The sequence below is a fragment of the Macrosteles quadrilineatus genome, unplaced genomic scaffold, assembly GCF_028750875.1.
Source record: "Macrosteles quadrilineatus isolate MER2022 unplaced genomic scaffold, UCM_ALF_1.0 Scaffold_2__2_contigs__length_208266976, whole genome shotgun sequence".
NCBI lineage: Eukaryota > Metazoa > Arthropoda > Insecta > Hemiptera > Cicadellidae > Macrosteles > Macrosteles quadrilineatus.
Window position 1 is genome coordinate 119,891,381 of NW_026542595.1, and position 12,769 is coordinate 119,904,149.

At 35.7% G+C, this 12,769-nt stretch overlaps 1 protein-coding gene across 3 annotated transcripts in view; it reads right to left on the reverse strand.

Annotated features, from left to right (window-relative positions):
• LOC128985729 (midasin-like) overlaps window positions 1-12,769 on the reverse strand; it is a 180,362-nt gene that overhangs the window by 51,403 nt on the left and 116,190 nt on the right. For all 3 annotated transcript variants that reach the window (XM_054405543.1, XM_054405542.1, XM_054405544.1), the window contains 4 exons: window positions 12,335-12,519; window positions 11,532-11,664; window positions 5,700-5,821; window positions 479-675 (listed from right to left, as the gene is read on the reverse strand). In XM_054405543.1, the coding sequence (XP_054261518.1) occupies window positions 479-675; window positions 5,700-5,821; window positions 11,532-11,664; window positions 12,335-12,519 (637 nt within the window). The remainder of the gene's footprint in view (window positions 1-478; window positions 676-5,699; window positions 5,822-11,531; window positions 11,665-12,334; window positions 12,520-12,769) is intronic.

The following is a 12,769-nucleotide window of genomic DNA, read 5'->3' on the forward strand; positions in this document are numbered from 1 at the left end:
AATCAAAATGATACATTTTTCATGCATTGCACACCACTAGTCTTGAGTGTCTCTTGTGTATATTCTATGCCTGCACTTCTCCAATGGTAAGCTAGCTGCTATCCTCAAATTCAAATTATCTTCATTTAAATTATGTACAAAACGTACAATAAATAGTGTCAAGCTTATAATTACTATGTACAAATACTTAACCTAAACAAAAAATACAGAAAATAAAACTATCTATAGCTGTATACATTCATAAACAGTTCATCTATTGAGTAGATGGGTTTTTCTATTAAAAATTCTTTAAGTTTTTGTCTAATTTTTTTTTATCCTTAATATATTTTCTTTCATTTGGTATTATCTAAATTATCTTTAAAAACTTTACACCGGCATATGAGGGCTTATTTTTATCCCTCCTCCGTGTTCTGCAATTCAAATTACTGGCATAGAGCTTATCATTGAACACTTGTACTGTATAAAAAGATTATTTTACCTCTTGCCCACTTGTGTGTTATGGAACCAGTCCAGAAAGTCCAGCATGAGATTGCCCACCCCGGATGTAGCATCTTGTTGGTTGCCTAGGCTAAGTCCCAGCCGCACATTGTGCTCAATTACACTCAACCAATCCTGTCTCTCCGAGATTCCTTCACACCATATCTCTGTGAGACGGTTACGAAGAGCTGGCGATAACTGTGGAAAACATACAACAAAGTAGATACACGGCTAATTTACACACTAGATTCAAATCTGGTACATTTCCATTTATTTCAGGCTAGTCCTACAGGGTCACATCAATTAAGTAATATCCATCTGCATTCTGCATACTGTTGATTAAAATTAAGTGTACTTAAAGAGACAGAAATGCAGATTTATTACACCAATTATTTTGTCGTCTATAATTCCAAAAATTATATACGCAAGGTTTAGTAAAAACCTTCTGAAAAAAGTTGAATAGTATAAAAATGTTATTAAGTAAAATCTATTAGAATACTATCAGAATAGACAGTTTTGTAGCCTGGTGAAATACTGTAAGAATAATACTAAAGATATTTTTCCTATGACATATTATTAATAATATAATAATTATTAATAAGAATATGCATACAGTAGAACCTCTTTAATCCGAACCCATGTAATCCGAACGTCCAATAATCCGAACATCTCATTGCTATACTCTATACACAGGACAGTAGTTATATATTGTATACTGTATTTAATGTACAGTTCTATTTATTTACTATGCTTACTACTTTATTATATAAACACTGTATTTTACTTTATAAAGCATTTTTAAACATTTTTGATCTATTTTAGCCATGTTTTAGCTATTGTTATGTAAAGACAACAATATGTTCTGTAATCAAACTATTCAATAGTCAGCACCACTCCTGGTCCCAATTAGTTCAGATTAAAGAGGTTCTACTGTATATGTTAATCGGGAATGTGAGCTATCATCATGCCAAATTTACACCCAATCCGACCAGTAGTTAATGCGTGATTGAACTTCAAACAAACAAACACACAAACTTTCACATCATATCATATCATACTAATATTATTATAAACGTGAAGTTTGTGTGTTTGTTTATTAGTTTGAACAGGGTGACTAGTTAATTTTCATTTTAAAATTCAAGACTAATTCCAGACTTTTCAAGACTAATTCCAGACTTTTCAAGACTAATTCCAGATTTTTTTCAAGACTATTTTTTTTTCAACAAATAGTGAGTGTCGATATCAAAATGTATAAGTTCTTGTTTCTTGATACCGATAACAATTTTTATTTATAGTTTAACACGTTCGCTACTGCAATAGTACGAAATTTTCCATTCACATGGACCAGCGACGCACATATGCGACGGCCGGTTTCCACCCATAGACTGCCGTCGCATATATGCGACGGCTAGTCACATTAAAATAGACTGCCGACGCATATTTGCATCGGGGTTCTAATGTTATTAAAGTGCTTATATCTTTGTAGTGGTCTAATTGAAGGCACTGAATTCCCTGCAGTGGTCTACAGACGCACAACTGCGTCGCTTGGTCTGTGGATATGATGATTGGTGACGTCATATAATAGTTGGAAAAACTGGTATTTACTTTTCTGCATCACTGTATGTATGTATGCTGCATTATCCTATGTAGCTTTTATATTTGTTCAGTTATGAACTGTTCTTGAATAATCTGTTTTTTTTTTACTTACTTTCACCTTAAAACACAAAAAATGTACTGTCGCATATATGCGACGTTTAGTCTATTTCAAGAAAACTATGATAATTTTCACTATTGTCTTCGCTGTAGACCGGGCGTCGCAAATATGCGACATTACTAAAGGTTATAAAAAATACAAAAAAACAAGAATAATTTATTTACAAACACGATTGTAGCGTATTACAATGTAAATGATCACTGTTTTACAAGTTTTCGTCCGTGGTCTGTGTGTACTGTTATCCAAGTGACAGCCGGTCTATGTGTAAGATTCAAATGTATACCTCGGTCTGTGGCAATGACCGCGGCGTCGCATATATGCGACGCTCAGTAGCGAACGTGTTAACGAAATTTTCTAAATAATTTGGTTGTATTACGCACACCCTATATAGTATTATTAATATAATGGTTTTAAAGTAAAGACAAAATGCAGCAATGAAAAATTCTAACTAGCCGATCGTGGCAAAATTATGATCATTTCCCACGACCGTGTAGACATCACCTTTGCTCCCGCGGTCACTGTAACGTCATCGTCGTCTCTCGCGGTCACAGAAACGTGATCGCCGTCTTTTGCGATCGTGGCAAAATCATGAAAATTCCAGACTTTGATATCAAAATAAAGACTAATTCCCAATTTTTCAAGACCATTTCGAAATTCAATACTAATTCCCGACTTTGCCGATTTTCCCGACTACTAGACACCCTGGTTTGAAGATCAACCACAAATTAACTACTGGGCGAATTGGGTTGAAATTTGCTATGGTGATAGCTCATATTCCCATAACATTAACATATTGACATTTTTTATCTCAAAAATCTTTTTGGGCACCAGTGGCTAGGGGTGTGCGAGTATTCGAACATCGAGCTTTTTCGGATGAAAGATAAGGAAGAAACAAAAAGTGGTCACGTGTGCAAATGTAGTCGGCGAGACAATAAGGCTGTAAACGAGTATCGTCGTGTCGTTGTTCCTTGTTTGTTTACTTTTTCAGATTCCTTATCAAACGCCCCTATCTGCTATCTCTCTTTCTCTCTCTCTCCCTCTCTCTCTCTCTCTAACAATGTACTGATTAAACAGATTGTGGTTGACGACTTTTGTACTTATAAGTTTCCCTGCGGTTATTTTAGTTCAATCAATCACATAACCTTTCTAATGTTTATCAAAATAATTAATTAATATGTTTTGTATTTTATTTCCTTTAAACCAACCCCTATTTACCATCTGTATTTTATAGAATAAAATGTTTGTTTATAAAGTTTGACTGGCCACACAATTTTGTACCTATTTTATTTTGTATAAAGTAGGGATGGTCAAGTCTCGAAATTTCGGGAAATTTTCGGGAAATTTTCAATCTCGTTACACGAGACGAGATTACTTTTTGGCCGAGATTTTTATCGAGACGAGAATTAAAAAAAAAAAATAAATAAATTAAAAAAAAAAAAAAAATATTAAAAACGCCTGCAGAAAGTCAATGCAATACCCGCAATACAGGAGCGTGTTGTAGTTGCGTTTCCTTTTCGAAGGCGTTCTTATTTAATTAATTCTTTTAATGTAAATATTACTTTAATTCTTTTAATGTAAATATTACTTTCATTATTTTAATAATATTACTTTAATAACATTTGAGAAGTTTTGTTAAGTGTAAGCAGTGTGAGGAATGTTTTATTACTATAAAAAAAGTCAAAACAAGTAACTATTTTATAAAAATTAATATTGCTTTTATTTTATGATTTATTTTATTTTAGGATAAGTTGAACTCTATCCTAACTGATATCACCATGTTTCCTAATCGTAGGCATTTTTAATAAGTTAGGCGTGATTAATAAAAAAATGTTATGCTGATGTTATTTAATGAAAGATTGTAAATATTCTTGCCTATTATCATTATTTTAGTATTTAAACAGTCATCTAACAATGTTACAAAATCAGGTAAAAATTTTGAACGTGCATTTCCCGTTGTGTATGAGAAGAGAAATCTCGTCTCGATCTCGTCTCGAAATTTTATGAGAAATAAAAAATCTCGTCTCGTCTCGTCTCGAACTAAAAATCCAATCTCGTCCATCCCTAGAAAGTAACAGTTACTTTGAGGATTATATGTATATATATCAATAAGTGGCGCGTGCTGTAATGAGTGCTTTTTATTATCAAAATAAGTAATGAGTTATTAATTTTTGATAGTACATGGGTCATTGAATACCATAATGTGATGTAGTTTCCTATTTGTATCTTGCAAATAATAATAATTGATAGTTAATTCTGGAAATGAAAAATAGTGATCGCATTCATAAACCTGTTGTCAAAACAGCAACGAGGGTGTAAGGGTTTATTGTTTCAGACGCAAGGGTGTTTCAAGGACAAAGTGTTGGGGGGGAGGGGGGCGGTGAGACTGTGTGAAGGGGAGGAAACTGGTTTTGGCTATTTATTGATTAGTTCGCCGACCCTTCTAGATAACAAAATTGAGTGACAGTGTTAAATCATCGTGTTCTGCATTTCATTTCTTGTTTACTTTGTGTGTTATTCTATTAATTCTAGTGCTTTGGTCTATTTCCTCTATATGTCAATTTTATATTTTTTAATATATAAGTAAAACTTGTCTCTCCACCTTTTTGGATCCAAACCAACCATGTTCTTTTTTGATTAATAGGATTCATAAAACAAAAATATGTTGTGCATGGAAAACAACAAGAATAATCACGTGTTTTAAAATTTATTTTGTATTTATTTATACAAAATAGAATTAAATATTCATAGTAGTTACAATATACATATGTAATCGACTTGCTAGTTGTTTTGTCGTCATTCAAGGTCGCGTTGCTGTTCTGTTATGAAAGACAATCTGATTATCTCAGTCTGCACTGCATATCTCTTCAGGCCTTCAATCGATATCCTTTTTTTTCTTGCATCTTCATTTAGTTCAGTTCAGTTCTTATCGTGATTATCTACTATTTGATGTCTTGACAATTCTCAATGTTTTTAAACATATTAAAATAACATTGTGTTTATTTAAAAATTGACTGAACATTATTATTATTATGCACTTTTTTAAGAAAAAAAAGTTTAATAATTAAGATAAGGTTACGCTAGGAAAAGCTCGGCTCGAAAAAACTCGAGCTCGAACATTTTTTAAAAAGCTCGGCTCGGCTCGGCTCGAGGTTGAAAATCACTATTCGCACACCCCTACCAGTGGCTCTGGATTTTTCCATGTTTACCTTATGAGAATTCATTTTTAAAAGGAATTAAATATTTTGTCAGCTGTTTCAACTACACAAGTTGGTTTTTTATGTTATTCAATAGCATTAAAAAGTTATTATTGTTTACCAACAGTATAATTATTTTTTACAATCATGACAACAGCTAATTTGAACCAAGCAGCAACAAAAATCTCTGAGAACTTTACTTTTTGCTATTGTTTAGGTGCAGTGGTAGAACATTATGGCTATGGTAGTGTGCTATACTACAGTATACTGTAATAATAATCCTACCCAGTACGGTACAATTCAAATTCATTTACCTCTTTCTTCCCAAAATCACCACCGGGGTTCATTGTTCCAAAGAACCTGAAGTTTTCTTTGGCAACCACAAATTGTTCATCAGCAACTCCTTTTTCACTCAGAAGCAACGTTCGTTCTGGCTCTGCACAAACAAAGTAATGAATCTTCTCACAATTAGTACGACTGTACAAAGTAGTGTAAAATACAAAGTAACAGACTATACAGACTATGAAGAGTATTAAGATGACCTCTCTTTTTTTAATGTTCCACCTTAACATTGTAACGGTCAAATATTGAGAGTAGGAACGTTGCCGTTTCGTAATTCAAATAGTGCGGTGTTGTGGTTCACTTGATCGGCCACGCACTGCGCCAGCGTCGTGACTGACCCCTATAAAAGCCGCGCAGGACGGAGGACAGTCAGAATCGAGCGCTGGGCGAATAGCTAGCAACATCTCTCCCTGGTAGGTCGAGGGCGGAATAGCACGGTAAATAAACCAGTGGTGAAATAACGCTGGTAACGTAGAATATTAGGTGTTAGGCCAGGGCGAAATGGCCCGTGGACCAGTGATAATCGATTCCGTTTATTGTAAGCATCGTTGGTTTTAATTCTAAAAGTGAAACACGGTATACCTATTAAGTAGAGATTAGTTTTATTTTCGAAGTTAGTAATTTTAGTTAGTTATGACCAGTGTTTCACTCACGGAATTAAAACCAATTATTCTATATTTGCTAATTTGTTTAAATTAAGGCCTAACCCGGGCAGTGATGAATGTGTCTTTTACTGAGGCTGATGCTTAACAACCATATCTGAGCCCATATTTTTTAAATAAATACTATTATTATTACCACTAACCCTGGACTTACTCAATTAGAATTAGCTATCTGAGGCCGACAGTACAATTTTTGTCCCACGACGAAATTTCACCGTCACAACATAGGCTCTTGTACAGAACTGTTTTACACATTACTTCATTCTGCCTAGAGGTTTGGGGCAATAGCACTTAGATAGTAAACTCTATTGGTGATTGCAGGATCCGAAGTCACGCGATCTCCCACAAGACCAGCTCGCTACCCCACTATCAATACCCATGAAAATTATAAATTAAACAACCAAGGACAATTTTACAAAATGTGTGGGTGTTGGTAATGATCAGTAAAAACCTAAACTCAAATCTTGGAACTACTGAACATTTGGACGATTTTTGGTTTTCAGATTTTATTGGCTAGTTTCAAAATTCACAAATTCAAAGAGCCAACATGTATTTTTTTATTCAAATTCTTTATTCACTCTTACCTTCCTGAAATGTAGAAAGATAGGAATTGCCTCTCCCCTGAGTTTTGTAGTTTTATGAAATGTAGAAAGATAGGAATTGCCTCTCCCCTGAGTTTTGTAGTTTTATATATTTTATTTAATATTTTATCCTATGTATGATACTTTAAATTCCACAAGGTGGTGCGATATGCTGGATGCTCTGGAGAACACCTTCCACGTTCTGGCATACCTCATGCGTATCATAGAGGATTATCTCCGGTTCCGCCTCATTTATGACACTACAGAGGGCCCACGGACGATGAGTGTCACTTCCGGTGCTGCCCCAGGTTCCATACTTGGCCCAGACCTCTGGAATGTTGCGTATGACAGCCTCCTGAGGTCTGAAATGCCTGAGGAAACTGTTTTGGTTGGGTACGCAGACGACGTTGCACTTTTGATAGCTGCACGTAGCGTTGAGCTGGCTCAGCTAAAGCTGAACCGAGTTATGCGTACTACAAACGCATGGATGACAGACCACGGTCACTTGCTTGCTTTGAGCAAAACTGAGATTGTGATATAAACAAAATAACGGATTGACACCATAGTGCCGTTGAGGGTAGGGGCCGTCAAAGTCCAGACCGTTCGTTCTGCAAAGTACCTTGGCGTTACGGTGGACAGCAAGCTTAGCTGGCGGGATCAGATTTTCCGTACGGCGGTCAAGGCCGCTAGGGTGGTCTCCTCTCTTAGCCGGTTGATGGCCAATGTCGGAGGGCCTCGGTCCAGCCGTAGAAGGCTGTTAATGTCTTCTGTCCAGTCTGTACTCTTGTACGGTGCTGAGGTGTAGGCAGACGCTTTCAATAAGGAGGTATATAGGATGCGGCTCGCACGAGTGCAGCGTCAGGCAGCACTAAGAGTTGCACCCGCCTACCGAACAGTGTCCGAACCCGCCGTCCTGGTGGTTACTGGAGTCATCCCCGTCAAACTTTTGGCGGCGGAGAGAAAGGCAGTTTATCGGCGCCGTGGGGAGGACCAGACACGAAGAGAGGAACGCACCCGCACCTACCAGCTGTGGCAGGAGATCTGGGAACAGGAGACTCGGAGACGCTGGACCATGCGACTGATACAGCAGGTCCAACCTTTGGTTAATCGGCGGTGCGGAGAGGTGGACTTCTACCTCACCCAATTTCTGACGGGTCACGGCTTTTTCCGGTCGTACCTGTTCAGGATGGGCAAAGCCGTGTCACTCGATTGCATATACTGCCCAGGCATTCCCGATGACGTGGAACATACCTTTTTCCACTGCCAGCGTTGGGAAAGCTATTCTCCGCGCCAAAAAGCTTGACCTTGACCGGGATGCGGTGTAGGTCATGAAGTATCTAAATGCCAAAAACGGTGAGAGCCCTGAGGGCTTACGTGACATGTTGGCCTGACTTGAAGTAATGTGACAAACAATTCCAGGTCTGTGTCCAACTGAGTAGAGGGGTTTTTTTAGTGAGTAGTCTGTGATAGTGTTGAGGATTTTATATAGTACTGTTTTCCTTGTGTTATATAATCAAATATCTTTTTAATGTATATTTTAATATCAGCTGCTTATTATTATGTTGTCCTAATATGTTCACAGTTTGAAGTGTTAATGTTTTAATATCTTTCCTTTTTACATCAATTATTAATAAAGTATTTTATGTATTTTATTCCCTCATTTCATAAGGTTACGGGCCCAGAAGACGTTTTTGATATAGTTCATTTTGAATATGTATAAAACTACATTAAAATGAAAAATTCTGGACTGATTGTGTTTGGTAAGATTTCTAGGCTTATGAAACATATTTTGTTACCCAATTTCTTGAACTGAATTTTGTTTTGTTTGACCTAAAATGGAAACTACACAAGAAAACACTAATACAACTCATACTATTACACCTACCTCAAGTAATACAGGATTGTCTAGTATGACAAATATTATAATGGGAGGAAATAGTTATGTTGAACGTCTAGAGGGTGTCTCAAATTATAACAATTGGAAGTTTTCAATGAAAATGGCATTAATAATTGATGGACTTTGGGATTGTGTATCTGTTGATACTGAAATCAAAGATAAAAACAGGGATCAAAAGGCTCTTGCAAAAATTTGTTTAAATGTTTTGCCTACTTGTTATCCTTATGTTAGGAATGCTGACACTGCTAAAGAAGCTTGGGATAATCTCCAGAATGCTTTTGAAAACAAAAGTTTGGTTAGAAGACTTAGTCTTTTAAGACGTTTACTTAGAACTAAATTGGAAGATTTTAGCACAATGGCAGACTATGTAAATGGAACTTTGTCCTTAGTTCAACAGTTAGCAGACATAAATCACATTGTTGGTGATGAAGAAGTTGCCATGCTACTTCTGGGTGGTTTACCTTCAGAATATGAACCGCTTATTATGGGTATTGAAGTTACTCAAACAACTGTCTCAAGTGAGTTTGTTAAGACTCGTCTCTTACAAGAGGATTTTAGGAGGTATGAAAATAATTCAACTGGAAGTGAATCAGCTTTGGCAATTAAACATTCTTATGCCAAGAAAATTGAGAAGTTTAAAGATTCAAAAGGTAAGTTTAGACCACAGAAGAAACTTATTTGCCATCATTGTAACCAACCTGGACATATTAAGCCTAACTGTCATAATCTTGGTAATAATTCTCAGCACAGATCTAAGGCAAATTATGTTGGGAAACACAAAGAAAATGACAATCTGTTGCTTACAACTGTTTTCCATACTGAAAATATAAAATCTTATGAATCCAAAGTTGATCATAATGATTGGGTAATTGATTCAGGTTGTACAACTCATATGAGTAATCAAATGGTGAAAAATGGTAAGTTTGAAAAGAAGGAAGTTTTGGTGGCCAATAATGCAAAACTTACAAGTAATTGTGTTGGTGATATTGAACTTTTTGTAGAAAATTCTAATAAAGTTACTGTTAAGGATGTTTTATACATACCAGAACTTGCTACTAATTTGTTGTCTGTAAATAAAATTACAAAGAAAGGTAAAATAGTAGTTTTTGACAAAGATTCGTGCAGAATTTATTCAGAAAATGACTGTCCAATAGAGGGAAATAGTGACATTTCTGCTGTGAATGACGGTGGTGTATATAAACTAAACTTAATTGAGCCAACAGAGTTGAATGGTCACTCTGAATTCAAAGAAGATAATTCATCAGCTGCTCTTACGGTTGCAACTAAAGGTACGTGGCACCGTAGATTAGGCCATCTAAGTCCTAAAGGAATGGATTTACTAAGAAATGGTTTAGTTAATGGAGTAAATTATTCAAAATCAGAAAATGTTGATCTAAGTCACTTACGGGTTTTTGGCTGTAAAGCTTATGTTCATATTCCCAAATGTTACAGAAAGAAACTTTACACAAAAGCAAAGCCTTATATTATGGTTGGATATTGTGAACATTCCAAAGGCTACAGACTAATTGATCCTAAGAAACCTTATTCTATAATAAAAGCACGTGATGTTGTTTTTGTAGAAGACCAATGTCATACCTCTGATGTGAAAGATGACCTGAAAAATGAAAGTCGACAAGTTGAATACACTGTTATAAACAGTAGCACAACTGAACTTGTGGAGGAACCAAACAATGATATAAGATCTGTTGACAACGAAGAAAATCTTGTTTATTCTAACAGTGAAAGTGAACCGGAAGTTTCAGAAACTGAAAATTCTTATCTAGAACAGCAAGTTTTGGAAGAAGGAAATTCTTCGATGGAAGATAAGAGACCTGAACGTTATCGCAGAAAACCATTATGGATGAACGACTTCGTTTCATATCAAGCTGTTGATGTTTTCGCAGAACCACAAACTTTCAATGAGGCATTTGAAAACAATTTCAAAGAAGAATGGATGAATACCATGGATAACGAGTATAATTCTCTAATTAAGAACGATGTTTGGGAGTTGGTTGATCGTCCGAAGAATGAAAATGTGGTTAAACGCAAGTGGGTTTATAAAACTAAGAAAAATGTAGATGGTGATCGTGAGAAGTTCAAAGGACGTCTTGTTGCTAAAGGTCAAGAATATGGTTAAGAAGTGCATTTAAATTAAGTATTTACCAACTGAAAATATGACGGCTGATATTTTAAACCAAATCTTTGTCACATGAAAAATGTAATCACTTTGTGACGGACTTGGGACTTAAAGACTCAGATTAAATAAAAAAAGATGTTTGATTAAGGGGGAATGTTGAGGATTTTATATAGTACTGTTTTCCTTGTGTTATATAATCAAATATCTTTTTAATGTATATTTTAATATCAGCTGCTTATTATTATGTTGTCCTAATATGTTCACAGTTTGAAGTGTTAATGTTTTAATATCTTTCCTTTTTACATCAATTATTAATAAAGTATTTTATGTATTTTATTACCTCATTTCATCAGATAGATTCAGGAGTCTCACACTACAGGCTGGATACCTGTGTGCGTAAAAGCATTTTCCCTCCTCTCCCTTAAAAAAAAAAGATACTTTAAAACCGATAAGTGATTGTTAGGTAAATAAAGATTAATTACTATTTAGTGCATTGTATTTTTGTAACCATAACCATGCAAGTTTACCCAGCAGCGAGTTGAGACGTTCCAACACGCTGTCGTCTGCTAATGAGATTTCATCAGCCAAGAACACATGTCCACCGCGCATAGCCTCCACTAATGGACCGTCAACCCACTCGAACAACCTGCCTGCACTCCCCTGTGAAGTAAAAAATCTATATTATACCATGGTCACCTTTGTCCATGGTGATTACCTTTGTCAGGATGTAATTGAGTTTTTGTTTATTCTCTCATCAGAAGTTCAGTAGGCCTACCTACTACTAACAACAAATATTCAGTATTATCCAAAAATGCATTATTCTCTACATCCATGTTAACAGGCAATAAAATGAAAACCAAACAAAGCAGTATGAATGACATCAATTCCCAAAACAAGCACGGCTGAACCAAGAAAGTATCACATGTGTGTTTGCAGATTCAAACAAGTGGTCATCAGTGACAGACGGGCATACAGAGAAGGCGGTCCCTGAGAGCTAGGTCGTAGCTACCTGGTGTTAGGGGCCAGGCCAACGCAGTTCTTTGGCGACCGGGTTGCTGCCACCAGATAGTCTAAAGTAAAAATCAACTAATCTTTATTCATGATGCACATATAAATGTACATTGAATGGAGTCATGAAGATGTGTCAAGAGCTCCATAAGACTCAATACAATTTTTGTTTACAGATCTAGTGGCTGACGGGTGACTGCGACCTAGTGAGAAGACGTTTTAATAGGATAATGATTTTGATTTTTTACATATACACACACAAAATAAAATAAGTATGTTTTCTTTTAAAGTGCTATAATGTGTAGGCCTATAAAACTATTACCTCTTTACAACGATCCCTAACAGGCCGCAAGGCACCAAGAAAATCAGAACTCTCTGAATGTTGATGGCAGTTTACTGAAAACAGCTGTTGACAGTTCAGTGCAGCTAACAGCTGACAAACTGTTGTTTTTCCACATCCAGTGTCACCAACCAGCAAAACTGACTCCTTAAACTCACAGGCCTTTCCTAGAATCAGACCAATTAGGTAGAATAATGAAAACAAGGAGAAGACAGGTATCAAATTCAAACCATATGAAACAAAAATAAAAAGCAGTTGTAACAGGTAAAAAATCTAAAAATGAGAAATTTTACTTTAAAAACTTTTTTTGTTGATTTTGTTAACAAACCAAACACACATTTCATTTAAGGTTACTTATTGGTTGTTCTTCTAAAGAAATGCAACGTTTAAAATAAACAATAATGCTCCTTTACTTGT